We start from the raw sequence: 24063 nt of genomic DNA on the forward strand, positions 1-24063 counted from the left end.
CGTTCCACGAGCTCTAATGTTTTCGCTTTTGCTGAAGTCTTTTCTAGGAAAATAACTTCAGTCTATCTTTTTACAAATACAAAAAAAAAAAAAAAGATAGTAACAAAAAAGTTTTGCTGTATTAGCTTTCCTTAAAATATGTAAATGCATAGGTTTGTAACTCTGACTCATACATTCGAAGTTTATCGCTCAATGAAACTTTATACTTGAATTGTCTAAATTAAACGTTTCTATTGTTTAAATTATAACAATTGCTCATTCTTCAATCAAAAAAAGACTCTATTGAAGGAAAATAGAAAGTGCAATTTTATTCGTAAAACATACTTCGAATTCTTATGGTTCGACGAATTAATAGAAAGAAATACGAGTCCATGCTGCAGGAAGAAGTGAAGCGAACACGCAATATCGATGGAAGAATCCCTCGTGAGTTTTAATCGAGATGGGTAAGAGAATAGAAGCGGTATCAAGGGAGAAGGTGATTACTGGGGTGGGTTGTGGGGTGAAAGTGTTCGAAGGAGCGGAAGGAGAACGCAAAGTAAACGAGCGCTAATTGGAGCTGGAACGGTTTTGTTTACTATGACTACTACTGTAACTACAATCAACTACTACTACTCCTTGCTAGTAGGTGGTATAGCGTTTACCAGATGTCTTCTCGTTGCTTTCTTCGCGGACCAAATCGTGAGGGAAGATTTCCCCGTAGACGCAATAAAAAAAAGTAGTTCGGGATGAAGTTAGGCGATGTTCGGGATTAACAGACGATTGGTATCCGTACGAATTCACTAACTGTACTCCGCCACAGGGTATTGGGTATATATATTGGATTATGTAGATATCCAGTCAGTTTCCTAAGGGTATTCTTACAGTCGAGTGAATTTCATGTGGGGTGAACGGTTTCTTGCTGGACCCAACGTAGTATTTGCTTGCCGTGGTTAAGGTTATTCACCACCTTCCGTTCGGATCTTCTTTAGGACTTCACCAACGGATGCGGAAAAAAATAAGAATTAGAAGCACGATATGGGAATACTCTTTCTTTAAAATTTATTATCTCGGATCATCGTGGTATCGTAAAAAAAAAAAGAAAAAAAAAAAACAAGAAAGAAAGAAAGAAAGAAAATCAATTATGTATATATATATATACTTAGATATTATAAATGTGTATACTTAGATTCAAGTATCTACTATGAATGTGGTAATGCAAGGTTCTAGAGCGTTTTTATAAAACGATTTCAAACTTCTTTACGTTCACTTTGTATTTTTCTTACGAAGAGAACGATAGATAGCATTCTTACTTGTGTTCCAGCACGTATTTTCTGAACGAGGCTATCTCAAAACCAACCGCATCACGTTTTTCGATTTAAAGCCCCAAAGGCCAAGAACTACCGACCAACGAATACATTTCCACTAGTTTGGTAAAACATTGGTATCGCATGGCAAACTCCTGTACCGAACGAAACCCTACTTTTGCCGCTTGTTTTTCCCTTCAGTATATACGTGTGCTTGCTTTACCTTTGCTATTTGCATAGATCTTCGGAGGAGGTGCACGACGACACATCCTGCTCTGCCAAATTGAATTTCTGATGGTGTTACCCGAACGACCTTTATACTTCTACTCCCTTTGGACCACTCTCCGGGATACTTACATTCGCCTATATTTTATTTATCATTTCGCGATGTGCTCTCTCTCTTTCTCTCTCTTCACCCCATAGAGAAAAACATTATTGAAGAATATGACGGTCTTGGTCTAAACGGAATGGATACTTTCGTACGGTGGTATCGATGAAGCTTTTTTTCTAACTGATATATATATATATATATATATATATATATATATATATATATATATATATATACAGGATGACCAGCGTTCATGCCGGAAATAAAAGTGGCAAAAAGCTGGAATAGGGATTACACAGCATCCTCTTCGGACGAGTTTATTCCTACGAATCCTTTTAGTTCTTTTAACTTTTGCAGCGAGAGCGGAAATCGTAACTCCACTCTAGTCTTCTTGCTCGCTCTTATCGCGATCGGAGAATTATCTTTCCGATTATATCTTCACGCTATAATAATACGCGTCGAAGCGGATACGGAGACTGATGATCGTTAAAAGAAATTATTTCTTAACGGTGTGCAGCTAAAGGCATTCGAGAGCACTCGTACCAATATCCAGAAATATTTTTGACGTTTCATAAACTATCTCTTATATTTGAGTTCATATGATAGTAATCTTAAAAATGGTTATTGCCCATAAACGTAAAAAGGTCGTTTGAACGTTCTGGTTCAAGAGTTAACTTATTTCTTCAAGGAACATACCGATTGTCAGGTGTGTCACCGATTATATACACGAACGACTAAAGGTATAATTCAAGTCATCTTTATATCAAAAACGAATCGATCAGAGATCTTTTCGCTTTGAAATATTTTCTAGCAAAGAGAAAAATATAAGGAAGATTTCATCATGCAGAATGCGTAACGTGTACTTAGTGGGAATGTTCGGTGGCGCGAGAAAAAAAGAGGCAATACGTGGCTATAGTATTCGATCGGACGAGGTGCTTAAGTGTGAACGCAATTACCAGCGTAACCACCTACGGTGGTATCGAATAACACGTATTAAGTGAGGCCGAGGAAAAGGAGAGAGGAAAGTGTTCGCGAAGGAGAAAGAGAGAAAAGGAAGGTTAGGTGGAATACGTGGTAGTGGTGGTAAAGTCGAGAGGCTGGGACTAACGAGCAAGGCGTGATACTGGCTGGTGAAGGAACGGCTAGCCCCCACTGTAGTAACATTGGGCCCACCAGCGTCAGGCCCACGAGCGTAGCCTTCTTGTTCCCGCGTCCACGCGTTCGTCTTCGGTCATTGATCGCAATCTCTCGCTAACGAGCTTACCGCCGGGTGCGAAAATCTTACCCAGGGCATACTACAGCCCCGACCTGTGCCTTCTTCGGTTTCTCTCTCTCTCTCTCTTTCTCTCTTTTTTTTTCTTTCTCTTTGCTTTCCTGTATTCTCTTTTTCTACATCTCCCTCCTCATCCTTTCCTTTTTTGCTTTCTTCTCTGTTTTTTCCATCTCGAAGATTCCTCGAGTGCCTACCTGCGTGCTCGATGATAATCGAGCAAGATCCACCACTGGGCTTCCTCACGAACCAGCCAGGATCTTTATTTACAAAATCGATCAGCCCGTTAAACGTGATCGTTATTTATGACTGTAGAGCATAGGGTCCGTCTCTACCTGCAGGTATCTCTCGTAATTCAAACAGCGTCCTGCTATGTGTACGAAAGAAAAATATCGTCATAAGCTGGGAACAAAGTTTAATGACCCTAAGGATCGATTCTAATCACGGAAATGTGAACGTCCGTTTGGAATGATTGAAAGCGAGAGGATGAGACAGGGGCCCCAATGGATCAGTTTCGGCACTGAATTACATTGGCCTCAAAATCTTAAGGGGTTGGCTACGACATTGAATGTCGTGCACGCCTACGCAGATGGTGCGCCCGGGGTGTAGCAGTTAATTTCCTCCGTCCAAACAGCACTAATCCCGAGTGACATAAGCCAACTGACGGCTAGAGGAGAGACTATTATATCGTTCTAGGAGAGAGTCAGAGAGAAATATATATATATATATAGAGAGAGAGAGAGAAATGTTGGTGAAAGACTAGGGAGGAAACAGAGAAAGAGATAATAAAGTTCGGACGAACTCAACTACGTACTCAACTACGTACTCCGTTATGTTTCTTTGTCACTTTATCTTCTCTTTCTCTTCTATCTCTCTTTTCTCGTTCTTTCCGCGAGTAGGTACATGTAACCAGTGTGGTGCTTCGCGTCCGTGCAAGCCGAATGAAACACGTAGCCAATTAAAGCGAGTTGTATGTTCCGGTTTTGCTTGTGAATCAAGTTGTAAGATACATCGTTCTCCAAATCCTTTGTACACATATACCGGACGTGAATGTCTCGCCAACGGGAATTCCTATAATCTTCAACGTTGAACTTGTAACTTGAGATTGAACGAATAGAATTGTAGTGTACAAACTTGTTCGTCGATCTTAGGTGTTCTTTGCTCTCTGTATAATCGATCTGTTATTTTAACCTTTCGTGAAATACCCTTCCGTCGCCTTAACCTGAAGGTGTAAATGTTCTAAGATTGGATATAAATATATATATATATATATATATATATATATATATATATGTATTTTTTCTAGATTCATATTTTTTTTCATATCCATTAATCAATCCGAAGGTTAAAAAAAATATAAAAGTCAATGTTTCAAGGTAATAATTTTCTTCGATGGAAACAACAAGTAAGCCAAAAACATTAGACCTTCCTTCAACTTGGGATTTTTCGCGATGACACTGACGACTCTATCGGCTTCCTTCGGATTTATTTTCGATCTCGGTTCGTTACGCTCCAGTTTCCTCCTACCTGCTGCAGTCCCTTCTACGACAAGGAAATGTAACGTAAAAGGATTTATACGAGACACCATGTGACATGCCGTCATCCCATTACGGATCATCGTAAGCCTATTTGTTTAGGATAGGAACGGTCACGAGCTTAGATCGTCGTCTAATTGTCTGGAGTAACGTGTGTTTCAAAGTTGCAGCAACCTGACGTCCCCATTGGCCAGGTTCACAAGCTTTCTTCCTTCGACTTGTTCAATGACGAACCACTTTTGTTAGCATCGTGAGAAGCAGATGCACTAATGCCAAACTATTCGACGCGATATTTACTTTACTAACAAGGCGAAAGTAGTCTTTCTAGTCAGTAGAATAGAGATAATACGAAAACTAGGGACGAATGGAGCCCAAAGGTAAAGAGAGAGAGAGAGAGAAAGAGATAGAAGAAGGTGAAGATGGGGAGAAGAAACGAGCTATGGCTCTGCTCTAAATATATATCTTTGAGCTTGTTGTATGGGAAGTGACGAGGGAGAGAAAATATCTCTCCCTCATTCCATAACGAGCGGGGAAAAACGATGCCACCTGCTCTTCTTGCCACGCGCATGAACTTTAATTAATAGGCTCGAAAAACGGCGTTTAATAAAGTACATTATCTAAGCTGAAAGAACGTGGTCAGATGTCTCTCTCTCTCTCTCTTTCTTTTTTTCTCTCTATCTTTACTTATTCATACGAAGAATTTAATCGTCAACTTTTAATTGGATAGCACAAAATGTCGTAATGATTATGATTGAAAATTAAATGAAATACCAGAGACATGTTTGGTCAAATATTTTACTATCGATGTACGGATAAGTTCAGGATTGATTGCGAATTAAATCATAAATAATAAAAATATAAAATTTAACTACATCAATTATATATTGAAGAATATTGCTAGGCATAAAAAAAAAAAAAAAATGAAAAATAAGTTATGAAGATTAATTGGAATTGATTATTGCTTTTATAAATCGTTTTAGATGGCATTGACATAACATTTGATTTTATTTTTCTCATGTCTTCTTGATGTTGATGTGAAGATAAAAAAAAAAAAAACATGATCCTGACTTTTACTAGACGCGGTGGTATTCGAGCGAGATGTCGATGCTACTCTATGTCTTGGCAAGATGTGCGTTCGACGCGTCGTTTATGTTCCGATCACGAGGCATGCCGCGAAACTGACGTGTTCCTACGGCATCAGCCGGCTCTCGAGACTAATTGATCGTGTGTCTAGACGCGATCGTTTGTCCCTTAGTCTATCGATCTGTCGATCGAACTCAGGTGATCGTGATATACGCACTAACAGCTTCATACTAGATCCATCTTCTAGTTGTATCGTACGTATAATCTAGTCATAGAGGATATCTATTGGTTATTTATAGGACATACAAATATCATTCGAAATTGATCTATTGAATGATACATGTATTAGTTACTGATTCGCATATTTCTATCCGATACTATATTAATTATTTTACATCAATTGAATATCTTTTTCCATTAATATCGTGCTCGTGTTTAATAGCGAACATACGAATCATTCTGGATTTCGTTGACTTTGAAAAGAAGTCACCGCAGTTACTAAATCAGAATAATTCGTCGGCGCCACCGTTATACTATTTATTCAGACGGACAGATAGCTGGGACGGTTCATGGGTTTGAGCCAAGGTCATGTCGGAAAAGCCGGCATTAGCAAGTTGTTACTAAATTTAAGTATGCACCGTCACTCACCGTTCCTCAAGTTTACACGCTTGTCTTACGTGTATTCGTGAGTCTTGCTCTGACGGACCAGATAATTGTCCCCTGTCGGATTAGGGAATATCGTTTTCAAGCTTCTGCCGAGTCGGCTTGCCAATTATCTTACTCCTTCGTCGTGGTACAGTCGTCGTAGACCCTGGTAGTTTTGACTACGAATTCGAAGAAAACATTTGCCTGAAACGATTAGCGAAAGTGTTGGAGGGAACAAACTCGAGATATTTATTACATCTAAAATTACTTTTGAAAAATTCGCCGAAACGGACGAATCTTTGTAGGAGGACGTAGGGCTTGCGACGAGTGTGCTGACTCTGATCTAAATTTACTGCTGTGTTTCATGTAAACGACAGAGAAAGCCCTCGACATAGCGTAACATTCACGGGCAGACGATTCGCACGAGTACCGACAACCGCGAACGCTTGCTCTCTCTCTCTCTCTCTCTCTCCCTTCTTCTCTTCTGTTTCTATCTCCGTTTCTCTCCCTCTCACTCCTCTGTGGTTGACGGCCGGCTTATCTATGCTCCAGTTTCCTCCCCGCGAGATATCTATTCGTCTCTCGAGTTCACGTCTCTGACGCGTTCAACGAGCCTTTGATCGAGTGCTTATCGCATTCCCAACCCTCCAACTTCGACCCTTTGCTATTTAAAATCGCGTTTCTTTCAAGAACGGACTGTTACTGTTCAAGTGATATGAACTGATATTTAATGGAATTCTTTGTTTGATAAACTGATATTTAATATATAGAAAAATTATTAAATATGAAAGATTTTATTTTTGGATATTAATAAATAAAAGTGACTTATGCTAAAAATGATTATAAAATAATGGCGATTCAATGATGAAAGTAAAATCAATAAAGAAACAGGCAAGAATTGTCTGTCCTAAATCTCCCCTTTTACCACCTTTATTCTTCTTTTCTCCCTCTCTATGTTCGTTCATGCGAGAGAACGCGAATGAGATTGCACCGTAGCTGGTACAGGAACACCGCCAATTGTTGCAACGTCGAGGAGCGTGGCCCACACCTTTTTACTCTCATCCCCCACATCACATAGCCACCATCCACTCGTGCCCATTGTGTTCCCATTGTATCCTCCCTTTTCTATTGCACGAGGCATTTTTATTGCAACCGCTCGTCGAGCTCTCCGTGGCTCGCAATATCCCTGCAAGGTGAGCCTCGCGTCAAACGAATCGCAAACGTTTGTTTCCGTCTATGCTGGACTCGTCATCCCTATCACCATTATTTTTCAAATCCTTTTAACAATGAATATGAAATAGTTGTTACAAGATAGTTATATGAGTTAAAATAGCATAATATAAATTTTATAATAATAGTATTAATTCATTGTACACATTTCTATAAGTTAATATTTATAAATATATATAATGTATAATCATTTCGAATAATGGCCAATATTATTTCAACGTAGATAATTCGAATGCTTTCTTTTCTCGAAGAACATAACTTTTCAATTTTCCTAGTCTTAAGGGAAATTGAAAAGTACGACGGAGAAAGTAATTTTCTACAAATTACGATTTTTCCTTTTATTTTATTTTGCGGCTGTCTTTGGTATGGAAAAGAATTTCACCATCGTCGAGGATTTGCCTTATTTAACTAGGAACTGTTACTGCTCGATTCTAGCATTTTAATAGTCACCGAGTGTATCTCATTTGGACTGCAGAGAACCATTAACAAAGAAAAGAGAATCTCCCTGTCTCTCTACAGATTTACATTTTTTAATCGGGAAAGAAAATACATTGATAGAAAAGTTGTTAATGGGAAGTTTGTCGAGCCCTTCGTAACTTCGAGAAGACCTGGCCGTTCTCGTTTTTCTTTCAGACAATCGTCCGTATAATATTTCAGGAGATTGAACGGTATTGTCCATCGAAATCGCAGTAATACATCGACACCTCGAAGTTCGCCAGTCTGGCAAACTACTGCGCTTGTCTAGTAACTCGAAACTCGTCGCTTTATCCCTCGACAGAACCCCTAGACATTTCACGTTCAAAGTGTTTCTTTCCTTTATATAGAACAGTAACGTGAGATCGACAGGATTCGTCTTTCCAAAGGCGCGTCAGAAAGAAAAATAAAGCGCACAAGTTAAGGCCAAGTAAATAAATTAATATATTTATTACGTAATAAATAATGCGTAATGTGACGTTAAAATAAAAATAAAAATAAAAAAAAGAAAAAAAAACAATTTAACAATTTTATAAATTCACAGGTATGAGTTTGATTTGATAATAAGCACCATCTCGTGAGAATTCTAAAGATTAAAAGTTATAAAACGTTGGTCATTCCAAGTCACACTTACTTTCTAATTCGACATTTCCTTTAAACGCTGAACGTGAAGTTATAAATAACAAGAAACACTTTTAACAGTGCTCTTTCCACGAAGTATTCTCAGGAGTACATCAAAGTATCTTTAAGGTGCTTACGATTATAGATCGTTCAAATATACTTTAAGTACTAGAAAACTCGCAAGGTATTACTAAACGAACGGTTAGTTAGAATTGGAAACATTTTAGATCTTTATAGATTTTAGTAACTAGAATCTTCTTGATTTTTGTTAATTGAAATTTCATTTACAATTAAATTACAAGTGAATACATTGTCATTATTTTTAATGTCTAACAATTATTTTGCTGACTTTAAGAAATATTATTTTTTTTGAAAGATATTATCACATTTCACATTGTAACATTTAAACAGACATTTTGATCGAATATCAGATATCAATAAAGTCCTATCGAAAAATAAATAGAGAAGTTAAAATGAAAAAAGGAAAAATGGATATTGAGAAAGGGTAAATGAGAAGAAGAATAGAAATACGATCTTTTTACCATTTATAGTGTGACGCGCTTACAGAAAATGCAATCGTTCTGGCGTGGCGCCACGCGATGCAATTACCGAGGGAATTCTAGGCACGCGGAGGGTTTGATACCGTGAGCACTAACCCATACACACTATAGTAGACACGTCGTGCCATTGCACGAAAACAACCCCTCTGTCTCTGCTAGCGCTAGCCCTTTCTCCTCTCTTCGTCCCTTTTACTTCTCTTTCTCCAACCGACGAAAGGACAGTAGGGGTTGGCAGAACTGAAATTCCAGTTGGATACAGCCTCCAAAAAGCGCCTGTCTGTCTCTCTCTCTCTCTCTCTCTCTCTCTCTCTCTCTCTCTTTCTCTTTATCTCTTTATGAGAGACTTCCCGTCACACAGATTATTATAACTCTCCCTTTACGATCGATACTATAAACGGATTATTAACGTGTACAAACTCGAATCATTGTGTTCGAAATCTGCAAAATCTTTTGGATTCTCTCTATTTCTCTCAGTATCGAATTGTAACTTGATTCCTCGATACGACGTTTCTCGTGCCAACGAACTTTTCTGGTATCACTTCCGTTATCGGTTTTGTTTCAGAATTTTTTTTCAAGTTAGCATGGAAATTTAGACGGTTGATAAAGGAAGTATAGTGAGATACTATTAGTCGAGCATATCACAAGAAGAGGATTTTGCATTAATGAACATGATCTGTTATTCTAACGATGGTAGCACTTTTCTAAATCCTCTTATATATCGCGAAATGGAACGACGAAGACAAGGGCAGACGGAAAATGAGGAAATAGAGGCAGAGTAGGGAAAACCGGAGTCCTCCTAATAAGAATGCTACTTGCAATAAAGTAGGATTTGCGCTTGATAAGAATCATGAAAAAAACGCCGCGTAAGATCATTTCGAATACATCAGCCCTCAGAATTCTTCATTTTCTCTTTTTATTTCATAAGTTTTGAATTTCTCTGAAACATTTCTTTCAGTTGTTAAGTAAATTTCAAACAAAAAGAAAAATATTGTATATTTTTAAAAGATAATTATATTTAAAAGAAAAATATTTATTAGCCAGATCAAATCTTATATATATATATATATGTATAGTTTTTTTTTTTTTAAATAATTATATTTAAATCAAGTCAAATAAAATGACAATCTCTTTTTTAATTTTATACAAAGGATTTATAATAACTGAAGTCAACTTAAAATATATTTTTATCAAAATCATTGATCGGATAAATGAAATTCGACGGAGGCACGAAACCGTATCAAGAATAAAAAAGCCGTGTGATCTCTTCTGACACGTAATAAACCGTCGGCTCTGAAGGTAAAAAGAATAGGAATAAGAAGAAAAAGAAGGAGAAGAAGAAGAAGAAGAAGAAGAAGAAGAAGAAGAAGAAGAAGAAAAGGTAAAGGAATTATTTCAACACAATGCCCAGGGCTTTGTGGTGAAGATATCACGGATGAACGTTAATCGTGACACAAAATTGGAACGCGAATACAATAGGTGTGACGTTCTTTTTTCTTTCTTTTCTTTTTCTTTTTTTTTTTTTTTGTTGAAAAGACGCTGATCCGAACGGACCAGTTTCGGCATCCTACTGAGCTGAGATGGGTCGAGTATTCGTTGCTCTCCTATGTTCAGAGTCACGATCAATCCTTTTTTTTTTTTTCGTTTCAATAAAATCAAGACAAATTTTTTACTTTCCACATGACTAATATATTGCATTAAACAAAGTGAAAGAAAACAAAAAAAAAATACATCATATGTCAGCCAATTGAAAAATTAAATACAAAATTTGACTAAAAGCTAGTGAACCGGAAATGAAACATCATTGACTAAGGAAGATTCTTCCGTTTAACCACGACGAGATGTCAGTTATAGCAGACGTTTCGGTAGATGGACCGGTTACCCTCTAGACACTCCTTTTCGCTAATAGCATGCACGCGACCATCCGGACCACACGTGCGCAATAATAGGAACGACGTTTGAGTAGAGAACTGGTACACGTGCAAACAGACACACATATATGTGTACCTATGGTTGTACATCGGTCCACCGATCAAGCGTAGTGCGGAGCGTCTGTTGCTAGTCGACTTTCTACCGTTCCATCTGTTCCTTGTTACCCGGGGTTATTAATTAGCCGCTTTTTGGTACTCGGTAAACTTGGGGTTGTCGAACGCGACTCGAGTGACATCGACGAGAGCATTTGAAGCTATCCCGCATATGCGATAAAAATTAAAAACAAGAGAACGGATGTTAGGAAAAAAAAAGGAAGAAAAAAGAAAGAAAGAAAGAACTCTAAAACGAGGGCACCTTTTGTTGAGCGATATCGAGAAATGCATACGCATCAGTAATATTCGTCGAAGTGCTTTTCTGCATCTCATCTACTTCGAAGCTTTCATCGTTCTGGGATTTGTACAGTACCATGTACACCACGATACGTTATGTCTATGCTAGGTTTCAACATTCTCTCCGAATCTCCTGGTGGCAGCCTCAAGCGGCCCTCACCCGCAGAAATGTAAATACCGCTCGGCCAATCAGCCTGATTGGTCCCATTCGCTCGAATGCTCGTCATTCAGCAGCGTATATATCGTGCCTTACGGGCCGGCTCGGGCGGGCCTCCTGGATCCGCGCATTGTTCAGGGAATTGGTGTATAAGTGCGTGTCTACGAGCACGCACGCAAACCGCGATTCCACCCAGTCTCGATCCATCCAGGATTTCGTCCTGGTAAACGAGAACGTGCATTAGTCATCAAACGCATCCAATACTCTCGTTCCTCTGAGATCAAAATCTTTCAACGATGCTCAAGCTTGAAATTATGATAATTCATGATCGGACTATCGATAGGCTTAGTGGGTTAAATGTTTTGCTGAGGTTCGTAAGACCTATAATTTATCTTGGTTCTGAAATTGAGGTTTACGCTTGGGATGCTGTATTTATAAAGTTTTACTCGTTAGAATCATTCGAATTTAAATATTACGCTCCATTGGAACAGATTATTTCAAACGATACGTATTGAGATGTATATAAGTCGATCGAGAGTACGATCTTTAAAAGAAAGCGAAGCAAGAGAGATAGAGAGAGGGCGAGAGAGAGAGAGAGAGAGAAGATATTCGAGATTTTTTCCTCGGGGGCACAATGAAAAGCAACGGTCCAAAAAAAGCCAGAAAAGAGAAAAGAGTGGAAAGGGTCGAGCAATCGGCGATGCGCACTTTGAGCAAAGAGGAATTAAGTGAACCCAAAGCCCAAGGTTGAACGAGCAAAAGCGGTCCGGGGAATAGAGAGTTCGCCGTACGAAGGTAATATCCTTCATTCGTCGAGATAACGTGTTTGAGCGAAGGGATGTTTACAAGGGTGGACCGAAACGTAACGTGGAAGCGAAGGAAAAGAAAGTAACGACTCTACTTGAGAAGATGAACCTCTATAGGTTCCAAGTCCTCTTTCTCATCCTCGTTGTAACATCTTCTTTCTGCCTTTCCTGTGCAAGATAAAGAGGAGAAAGAAAGATGTGTATATATATATATATATATATATATATATATATATATATATAAATATATATAGACAGAGAGAGAGAGAGAGAGAGAGAAAGAGAAAGAAGCCGAAGACGAATGGAGTTCAGAGAAAACAGCACTTACGTCTCACGTTTCTAATCTGGTCCTATTCTTGTTTACTGGACTTTCGATAAAGGAGCAACGACGAGAAATCTGCACGTTGTTTTCCATCTCGGGAAATCTAACTCGTAATTTATTATATTGTTAAATATAGTATGAGATTTTGGACAAGAAAGAAAAAGGAAGAAAAAAGTAGAAAGAAAGAGAGAGATATAGCGCGTGGTTAGGATTAGTAAGTTCAAGCTCAGGGAAGTCGCATCTTTTCGCTTTCTCGAACAGCTGGCGCTTCTATGAGGACGAAGGACAAAGATGGCGGTCGCTACGGTGTCGCGAGATCCATTTTAACGAGACACCCACTCCTCGAGGGAGTTCATTGAGACGCCGGCTGCTTTGGCAACCGTCTTGCTTCTTCTTCTTCTTCTTCTTCTTCTTCTTCTTCTTCTTCCTCCTCCTCCTCCTCCTCCTCCTCCTCCTCCTCCTTCTCTTCTTCTTCTTCTTTTTATTATTCTTCTCTCAGTTACTCTTTTGGCTTCTCCGAGTCTTCTTCTTTTTCTTTCTTTTTTCCCCTTCCACGAATTCTCGGCATTATTCAACGGGCGCGCGACTTTCATTGAGGATGCGCGCACGTATTGACTGATTCGGAGTCGTTCGAAATCAACGATAAAAACGTTGCTTCTTGGAAGACAGAGAGTACCTCCTGTAGTGCCACTAAAATTGTTCCTAAGGAGACTCCTTTTTATTGAATCCTTCATCCTTTTATATCGAAGATACGACCCGATGAATTCAAGGACATTATGTCTTTCTTAAGATCCTTTTTTTCTTTTCTATTTTTCTTTTTTCTTTTTTTTTTTTTCTTTTTTTTTTTTTCTTTTTTTTCCCTTCACAATTCACCATAAGAATTCGCTATTAAATTTTAGGTACGAATTTATGATATAATTTATTAATTTTAATTTCTCTACGGTGCGGTCAAATGGAAAATCGTGAAAGCTATTGCAATTAAAATCCAATAAGAGCAATCGATGAAAGCTATGTGAATACCCGTATCGGTCTAGTCGCTTGTGAATTTCATGAACGAAAGCGTGACCATTCGACGCTCAGTGAAACTAAATTTAGATTACGAGCGCGTTACTAATTGCACGCATGGCATTATAAAGCTTAATCGCTTTGATTACTTATTGCACGTAATTAAGCGTTTATTGCAGTTACTCTGGGATCGCTCTCGATGATTTACACCGGCTACGATGTTCTATATCAGCCTATCACTCTTTCTCTCTTTCTCTCTCTCTCTCTCTCTCTGTCTCTTTCTCTCTCTCTTTCTCTCTCTTTCTTTCTCTATTTCTCTTTTTGTCTCTCTTTCCCTCTTTCTATTCGATCTCTCGCTTTCCCCTTTTCTCTCGTGCGCAATCGAAAGCTCGAAACGGTGCAGCTGCGAATAGAAAATCGATTTGATCATAAACATCGAGTCAATTTTAAACTATTTGCCGGTTGTCTCGTCTCTATTTATATCCCATTCGATCGATCGGCATGATCGAAATTGCATTCGTCTCAACGTAAAAAATGATAGCATTGAATAGACCAGCAAGAAATTCAGGAAAAAAGGAAAAAAGAAAAAAAAAAGAGGAAGAAAGAAAAAACCAAAGAGAGAGAGAGAAAAAATTAAATTAAATAGATACACTATAATACTCCCCTTTAAACTAACGTATCACGAAACAACTGTGGCGTGCACTGCAAATGCAAAAAAATATCTATCTACCCCAGTAACAAAAAACGGAATTCGTTTGTTGCAGGTAAGCCAGTTTGGAGATCCCTTCCACGTTGAAAGATCAGTCGAGTGGAGGAGCCCGAGGAACGATAAACACGAAGCGCTTTAGAAAAAATAAAAAAGGTAGGAACGTAGGCCGATCTACAAAAGCTTTATAGGGAGTCAGGAGATAGGATAATCTTTGAAGGAAGCACAACATCCCACGTGCGTCCCCCTTTTTTTTACTTGTTCTCCTTTCTACCACCCTTTTTCCTCCCCGCTCATCTACTATTTTCAAATATTTTTTACACGCAAAGGCGAACTGCCAACGGCATAGTCGCGCAGCACACATCGTGGCCATTTGACAATGACGAGGAAGGATTCGAGCTTTCGAAAAGTCGGACTCCCAAGCGTATACGTACTCAACGGTGAGAGGGAAGGATCCCTCTTTCCTACGAAATAAACTGTTTTCTTAGGCACTCCGGGGCTCTTGAAAAATTCCTAAATATTTACTCGAGTGGAGGACCCCCAGACGGACGACACTTAAACGGTATTCTCCGAGAATGGTACACGAAGACGGGCTTAAGCTTCCCTGAAGGACGGATTAGAGCCACTCGTGCGCATTTCCTTCTCTTCCTCTCTCTCTCTCTCTCTCTCTCTCTCTCTCTCTCTCTCTCTCTCTCTCTTTCTTTTCCTCTTTCTATTCTTTTCCTTTTCTCTTTCTTCAATTTCCATACCTTCGAGAATCTCGCACAGAGTATTTGCATACGGGGTAGATCGGTCGTTCCTTCCAATTCCATGAGCATTTCGATTCTGTACTCGTAAGGCCGATATAAGTCGAACTTTTTCAAAGATATGATACCTATGTCTTGTTGAAATCATTCTCCGTCCTTTTCTTTTCATATCATTTTTTACTCCTGACTCAATCGTAATTTATTCCACGTTTATTCAAAGTCGATGCCGAGGTTGATCGGAACACATCGTCGACACGATCTTTCAGGGAAGGCAAGAGTTTTCCCACCGGCTTAGTCAGCTCTACCATTCACGCGGCTAAAGAGGCCGTGAGACTTCGACCCAATTTATCCTGGTTAGCTTAACTCTTTCTGTACCTCTCTCTCGCCCTCTCTCTCTCTTTCTCTCTCTCTCTCTTTATCTATTTATCCTTGTATTTTTCTCTCGATACTTCTCTTTTTTATGCCTCACTAGGTACTTGATATTTTTCATCATCATAGAAATATTCGAATTAGTTATAGATGCGTTTCTAAAGTATTCGTTCTTTACTTCATTATAAAAGCGATATCGAACGTTCATTGATAATTCTTAAATTTCGAAATTTAATCAGGTAATGTATAATCCAATTGTATAGTAATTAAAAAGTCATTAATAGCAATTTAATCGCGTTACTTTTCAATAAAAGCTTGGGTTTGAGAAAAAGAATTACGTAAATATATAACTCTCCAACTCTTTCCCTTTCCTTATTTATTTCTTTCTTTCTTTATTTCTTTCTTTCCTCCTTCTTTCTTCGGATCTCTTTCGATTCTTTCTTTCTTTCCCTTTTTTTTTTCTTCTTCTTCTTTTTTTTTCTCTTTTTTCTTTTTCTTTTTTTTTTTTTTCAACGACGTTGTAAGCGTCGCAATGCAAAAGCATTCCCTTGTACGAAGTTGCAGCGCTTTGCCCATCGGTTTTTCTCCGAAGGTAACGCCTTTCGTCTGAGAGCTTCGAAAAGTTTCGTCGAACTGTCGGGGCTCCGTTAAACACGAATAAACGATTTCTAAGGACAGAAGAAAGAGAGAGATTGTTGAAGAAAAAACGAAGAAGAAAGAGAAAAGATCTCGCTAAAGATATCGAGTTTCTCCGGTTCTCATTTTTTTTCTCCCTTCCTCTCTCTCTCTCTTTCTCTCCCTGTCTGTCTTTTTCTTTCATTTCCTTTTTGAGATATCAACGCACCTTGCTCATTACTCGGCAATAATTAATCGGCCAGGAGCAAGAATCGAACGAGTTCTTCGAGTCTTCCTATCTCCGCTTTGTCATCGCACCGGATAATAATTCTTCGGCGATCGGTGTTGCGAACGAGCAACTCGTTCCATTGGGTTCGCTTCAATCGATTGGTTTCTCCTGGTGGAACACCGAATAACGGATTAATCCCTTAGGCCGTTTCGCTTCTCCGGATTGTTTGATTTTCGTCTACGGGGGATTCGTCGGGCCCATGCAGTTTACCTTCGACGTCGGTCTCACGACTTCAATTGGTATTCAACTATAAGGGTTGATCTTTGTTTTCCTGAAGAAAACATTTCAATCTTAATGTATAGATATTTAGTAATGATACTCAAAGAGAAAGAGAGAGAGAGAGAGAGAGAGAGAGAGAGAGAGAGAGAGAGAGAGAAAGAAAGATTTTGTTCGATAAGACAGATGATGTACTTGAATGATAATCATTTTCACTTTTTTTTTCTTTTTTCTTCCTTTTTTCTTTTTTTTTTTTTTTTTTAAGACTTTTGTTCTATAAGACTTTTGTTCGTAAAGATATAACTTCAGGAAGAAGAATGGTCGGAATAATCTATATTTTCTTCTCATCTCACGTTTTCCTCTTTGTATCTACGGAACACCTCTCGAGTATACCAAGAAGAGTCTAAGATTCTCGCGTAGAGTCTAAAAAGCAGGAGAATGTACTTTCTAGGATGCAAACTTCAACCCTATCTCTTTTATTCTGCACAATAAAGCGTGGCGGGAAAAAAACAGACACAAAATACAGACGAGAATAAAGAAAGAAAAAGAGATAGATGGAGAGGAGAGAGAGAGAGAGAGAGAGAGAGAGAGAGAAGCAGACAGACCAATCCAAGAAAAGTGCAAAGCAAGGAGGTAAGGACGTCTATAGAGAAAGAAGGCAAGAAAGAGAAAAAGAGTACGTGAAGTTGCTATAAGTGTCTGCGGACGTGCATTTCAGCCCTATTCGAAACATAAACTGGGCCGGCAGACGTATCGGTATGAAAATTTCAATCGGCCGAGTCAAAGTGTCGGGTTGGAGAAGAAGTAAAAGGGGGAATGATGGGGTCGGACGTGGTCGAAAGCGTTGGAAGCTAGAGGCGCAGGTGGAGTTTGTCGGGTAAAAGAGCCGAAAGGTAGTAGGGAGAGTGGTAAGGGTAAAGTGGCTCTGGACCGAGTAAGTATAGCCTCCACTTTTCTATCTTTCTCTTTCTCTCTTTCCTCTCTCTCTCTCTCTCTCTCTCTCTCTCTCTCTCTCTCTCTCTCTCTTTCCCTCTCCCTTTGTACCAACCTTTTGCTTTCTGTCCCTCTCTCTTCCTCTATCTCTTCTATCTCGTTCTCAACGTTCCTCTCTTTCTAACAACCCCTACCATCACAGCATGGCCTCATACCTGCCCCCACCCATCCCTCAGTCTATCCTCGTGCGAGGCCCTAGCCCGCGGCGAACTGCATAATTCATGGCCCTACTACACCGACCGCCTCCCCAGCCGACCCTCTTCCAGAGGGACACCAACACCCAACCCTCGTTACCTCTCCACCACTACCACCACCTTTCTTCTCTTCTTTCTCCTTCTCCAGGGTCAGCCTTGGAGTCGCGTGCATTGTACGTAGACGTTCTTATAACCCGCATCTGTAAGCTGGCATGTGTTGGTAAAAGAGGGGAAAAGGGAAGGACAGTATGCTAGAGAACACAGAGACTCTTATGTGATAAAGTTTGGCCCACAGACAAGCTCACATACACACTCGTTGTAGCTAACCTTCTAAAAGCGACGGTGCAAAGGAATGTAGGCGAATATTTGGGTTGAATTATGGAATGGCTATGCTGCCGTTGAGCTAAAGAAAGAAAGAGAAAGATCGTATGAAAGAGTTTCTAACGATTTAGTCGAGAACGTCTGTTCGATAAATTACCTACAACTCGAAGTACCGACTTTTGTGAAAATTAATACGAAGGAGACTTTGATCTAATGCTCTGCGCCATACGGTGTATGTGAATCTAAAAAGAGGGATGGTAGAAAGGGAGTTACTATCCTCCGGCTGGATCATGGACTACTGCGTTTTCATTTTTTCGTCCTGACGGTGGACAAGCCGTACCGGTTTTGCGCGAGGAATAAATAGGAAAGACACGCTCTGCCATCTTGACCATCCCATCGCTCGTGCTTGAAGATAAACATCAGTGCCAGCAGCGGTACCACACCATAGTATCCGCACCTATGCCATACGGTAGTCAAAGGGACCACTCGTAATTAGACTCTGCGGTTTTATTCTACGTCTCTTTGAATTCTTGAAAAATTACGAATACTAGTAAATTTTATTTCCGTTTATCAACATCGATATATTTCTTTTTTCTGTTCTTTTTTTTCTTCTTGTTTCTTCTTTTCTTTTTTTCTTTTCCCTCCTTCCCCTTTAAAAATCTCCAAGTAAGTTTACTTGAACATACATCCAAAGTCTTTTATGCGTTTTTACTATGTAAGTAAGAGCCTTTTGGTAAAAGGTTTTGTAATCTCCAATGTTGGTTGGTAGTTGCGATGGTGGTAAAACGGTAGAGCAAACGGTAAGACTTGCTCGAGCGGATGAAAGATGGAGGTATACGTTTCGTACGAAGCGTGCTACGAAGCTCGAACAAACGGGACTCTAAATCCACGTAATTTCTTCCTCACTCTTGAAGCATATCGCGTGAACGTTTTACGCTAGACGTAACGTCGCCGCCGTTTCAAGAGGTAGCATTAGGAAAAATTCTTTCTCTGTTCCGAGTACTCGATCTTGGATATTTCTGAAAGTGTCGTGTTTTCGTTGAAATGAATGGAACGCATAAGTAATGGCAATGTGACGTAGCAATTTCAACGATCGTAAAAATCTCATTTTAATGTTCACGATCGTGATAGTATTCGGTAAAATTTCATCAAAGCAAAATTGTCGACTGGTTTCTTCGATCTTGATAAAATGATAGAGAGAAGAGTCGTAATTCAGTCGTAGTATCGTTAAGTTAACAGGAACGATATTCGCAGAAGCAAAGGATCGATCGTCTACGAGCTGATTCAACCGGTTCCAAGTGGAACGCACGTCTCCAACAGAGGCGACTAGTCTACTCGAGTAGACCTCTAGGTTGGATGAACCCTAGGACCTTAATTACCGTGTCGGCTAATCGATCTCCTTCGCATTGTGATCGCGCCATCGTCGACACTGGTACCGACGCGAGTAACCACCACTGCGAAACGATATCTCAATCGACCGTCTCAGAATATTATAGAAAATTTTCTACAAATTTCAATAAAATCTATATCTAGAATGTTGAAAAAAAAAAAAAAATCATGTCGCACAAATACTCGTTAAAAAGTTCAAATTTACTATCGTCACTTAACGATATGTGATTTAACAATCGTGAAAGATTTTCTCGACTGACTATCGGACGTTTCTCGTAAATCTTTGCTTTCGACGAATTCGCGATTCAAAAAAAGAAAGATCACATCGTCTGGAACATGTTTTTCATGACATGTTAAGTAACAGAAACATATAGAGAGTGGTTTCCTAAACTTAATGGATAAGCATCGGAATGAACGTGGCCAACGAAACTGAAGTTAATTGGTCAAAAAGTGAGACCTCTTCCATTCCCCGTTGAAGGTACCTCCCTTGACTAACCCTCCTACTTCGTGACTTTTTTCTTAGTCCGCGCCAAGACGGCACCACCAAGAATAAAATACAGTTTGGCCTTTCCTTCTTAAGTTCTCCATCTTTCTTCTCCTTCTCCTCCTCCTCCTCCTCCTCCTCCTCCTTCTTCTTCTTCCATTCGAATACATATAAGCTCGTAGAAGAATTCAGGCTCTACTGCAACCCGCAGTTCTTCGACTCTTTCTCTCTCTCTCTCTCTCTCTCTCTCTCTCTCTCTCTGTCTGTCTGTCTCTTTCTCTCTCCCTCTTTCCTTTTCTCGAACTGGTGATCCTAATCTCGATAATGATGCGTAATGGCTGTTGGCGTGAATGTAGCTCTTTGTCCATAGCTCCTACGCCGCTCGTATATCTGTCCGATACCGAGCGTACCATTTCACCCTGGCAAAAGTACGAGGGCTGCCGAAGGGGCCCCTTACCTCTTTTTTTTTTTTTTGACCTCAAGAAACTGCTAAACTTTCCCTCTTCTTTTCGGTTATACAGGAAGAAGCATCTTACTCGTTTAATCGTGCTTGGTTCCTACGAGTAATAAAGATTATCGATAGATAATATTATAATTTTTCAATAAAATTTAAACAAGTTTGAACAATAACGATAAATAATCTACTTTCTTGGTCAGAATATAGAAAATGATCATATAAATAGATTCATGCTATATAAGCTTACATGTTTTTAATCTTTACTTTTCTTTTTTCAGGAGTAGCGGTTATGAAGGTTCGATGACTACGAGTTTTAGTGACATCAATATGGACTCACGTTATCTGAGAACCTGGCTTCTACAAATTTTACTTCTTATTTTGTCCTGTTCGCCTGGACGATCTATAGACATATGTAAGTAGTGGAAACGAAAGATTTTACGACTGATTACTATCTTTACTAGAGTTCTCCATTTTTAAACAAATTTATAACACCGTGTTTATCTTTAAAGTCATAATTTCGAAGCTGCCTTTAACGTTCTCCTTCGATTCGATAAAAACAGGCAAAAGTGGCTCGTTGTAGGGTGATCCTTGTGGGTTGCGTTTAAACCTCAGCTTCGGGCTTTTACACGCTTTCCATTCCATTGACTTCATGGGCAACGAGAACCTTCCTCTCACTGAACCACCCTCGTACGCATTAAGCAAACAACCTGGGAAACTTGTAAAGTATTCGACGGGCATTCAGTCAAGTCGCACGTGAAAAGGGCTTTTTAGATTCTTTCCATCACAAAATCGTGCTGGAAACTTAGATATCGAAGAGTATGGAGATCGATCGAGTTGAAGTTGTTCCATATGCCTAACATTCTTGAAAGAACAATTTGAACGACTCAAAATCTTTCATATGTCGATTATTTACATCCCCGTTGGACTTAAAAAAAAAAAAAAAAGAAAAAAAAGAAAAGTAATAAAAGAATCGAAATTATTTCATTTGAATATATAGAAATAAATGGAAAGAAATATATTATATTTTTTTTTTTTTTTATTATTTATCCTTCGTTCGATTACTCATCCAATTTTACAGATAAGAATTAAGTATTATTCATTGGAATAAATACAAAACGAGGTCTATTCGTAAAGATATCCTTCCGTGAAATTTACATCCCTATAAATATTTTCAGTATCAGTTCTACAAATAAAAAAAAAAAAAAAAAAAAAAAAACTGAAAAGGAAAGAAATGTAAAGGAAATAAAAGAAAGATCGTACTTCTGAAAGCCTCGTTCAGCGACGAACGAAACGCGTCACGATTATCGTCGCCGGCGGCGTATTTCGGTCGAGGCGAACGCTTAACAGGACAAGAAGAGGGCGGGGGTGGAAGACGAATTAAACGAACTCTCTGTGGCACGCGCGTATGCCGAAATATAAATAGCATCGACGAAACGAATTCAAAGGCTTTGCGAGAAGAACCGAAACACTACGGGACAACCCAAAGAGTGTGATTCTCGCTTTTCACCCTCCATCCTCTGTCCTACCCCCGTTACAACCCACGCCGAGTTAAGTTGTACGTTGAACCACGCTAGTAAGTTCGCGGTCGTGTTAAGCAACTGGGTTCAGAAAGAGACAGAGGGAAATCGAGCAAAAGTGAGTACGCCAATGCATATGTGAAAGAAAGAGACAGAAAGAGAGAGAGAGAGAGAGAGAGAGAGAGAAGGAGAGAGAGAGAGAGAGAGAGACAGGAGAATGGGAGAGTTTCGGGGAGAAGGGTACGCAGTTAAAGCGCGCATAAATTGCAATGTTAATGTTACTGGCGATACATAAACATGTTGTCCGTCGGTTGGATTGCGGTCTGCAAGCGGCGAACGCGTTCTGCTATGCATGTACATCGTGCAGAAACGTTTCAGAGGGGTTGTTGCTTTCGGGGGGACACGAACTGCTTCCCTCTACGTGCTTGACTAATATGAATTTATTGCTCATCATTCTCTGTTGTGAATCTTTCAATAGAGTGTTCGATTTCACGATTATTTAGAGTAGATATTTTTTATAATTTATCATTAATATTTCGCGTTAAAAATTATTATTTATGTTAGGCGATAGTTAAAAATAATATTACTTCGATATATTCTTTCTTATCAAATAAAAAAAAAACAAAAAAAAAAAAAAAAAGAAATAAGACGGCCATCAGAAATATAGATCTAGAACAAGTTAAACACGAAATACAAATCAAATACTATGATGGTCGACAGTATGGAAAGGTTTAAGCGAAGTTCTAATCGGATCAAACTCTAACACGAAGATTCAATGGTTCTTATTACTCTTCGTTAATCAATGAAACATGAATTGAAATTCATTAGAGCCCTAGAATGTCATTTATAGATTTACATGTGAGCGAGAACGTACGATAAATATTAAAATAGTTGTGTAGGTTTTCATATACGTAAGAGTATTTGTTCAGCATGGTGGTACAACCAAGTAGATCTCAATCTAGGCGTAGGTTAGATAGGAGGCGCGTAGGTTTAGATTGAGACAGAGCATGTACTTGGGCTAACAATACGCATACACATACATACTTATGTTTGCTTGTGCACGGTACGGTGGATGATTGCACAAACGTGCACAGGAGTTTCCATCGCGTCGACAACACGCAGCCGGACTGACATGACGAGCGCGTGTCCTGGATGGAGAACCGTTACGCGAAAAGCCCTTTCTCTCTCTCTCTCTCTCTCTCTCTCTCTCGCTCTCTCTTTCTCTCTCGCACGTACGCACGCGCACATTATGCTATTGTCATCCCTCGAGTCGTCGTCCTTCCCATTCCAACTCTCCCCAGTCTCCTTCCTCAATTATTCGCAAATCCATTAGATCCGCAACCGTTGGATACGAAATTATCAGCTTGCTCTTTGACGCATTAACATAACAACCTGACGATTATAGCGTTATCGTTCGATCGTGTTCGCTCTGACATTATAGCAGTTTGATTCGGGTCAACTGGTCGATTTTAACTTTTAGTTGAGTTTCTTGCATTGGGAATATTATCAGTAATCATAATTAAGAAAGTTTCCAACCTAGAGCAAGTAGTTGGATTACTATTTAGAAGACTCCCGAGACTCTTATGTAATTACCTGATAACAGTAGGCCTAATTTAATTGTGAAAGTTGATTATTACCATTGCCTTTGTACTAAATTCGAACTTCTATTAACTTCCGTTACTTTTATGAGCACAATTTTAGTGCAAACTAATTTCTCATATATTATGAAACTAAATAAATTCAACAATTTCAATAAAATAAACAAAAGATATATATATATATATATATATATATATATATATATATATATACATATTCAAGAGAATACCCGAGAGGAAGATAGAATATCTCGGTATTCTTAATAAGCACGATTTACGTCGCTAGTAGAGCGAGTATTTTCATAAATCCAGGCCACGAAGGCAAACGCAAAACACATGGTACGCTCGGCACAAAGGGGTTGGCGTCTCGCGTCCCCTCGAGAGGTAAGCAACGCATGCAACTCGAGACGGTGATTTCGAGTCTGCCGAGGGGCGGGTCGGTTCGCCCAAGGGATCTTGTGGAGAAGGGTGTAAAAGGACCGATGGAAGAAAAGGCTCGGGCAGCAGGACGCCTGAGGAGGGACGGAAG

At 39.3% G+C, this 24063-nt stretch overlaps 1 protein-coding gene across 5 annotated transcripts in view; it reads left to right on the top strand.

Moving 5' to 3' along the window:
- The window catches only part of LOC124428262 (discoidin domain-containing receptor 2-like), an 85955-nt gene that overhangs the window by 38466 nt on the left and 23426 nt on the right, over nucleotides 1–24063 (top strand). For 3 of the 5 annotated variants that reach the window (XM_046972157.1, XM_046972156.1, XM_046972155.1), the window contains 2 exons: nucleotides 14405–14502; nucleotides 20698–20831. In XM_046972157.1, coding sequence (XP_046828113.1) covers nucleotides 20720–20831 — 112 coding nt within the window. In that variant the 5' untranslated portion in view covers nucleotides 14405–14502; nucleotides 20698–20719. The remainder of the gene's footprint in view (nucleotides 1–14404; nucleotides 14503–20697; nucleotides 20832–24063) is intronic. The other 2 variants (XR_006943116.1, XM_046972154.1) reach the window with 1 other exon arrangement.

This window comes from Vespa crabro, chromosome 11 (genome assembly GCF_910589235.1).
Source record: "Vespa crabro chromosome 11, iyVesCrab1.2, whole genome shotgun sequence".
NCBI lineage: Eukaryota > Metazoa > Arthropoda > Insecta > Hymenoptera > Vespidae > Vespa > Vespa crabro.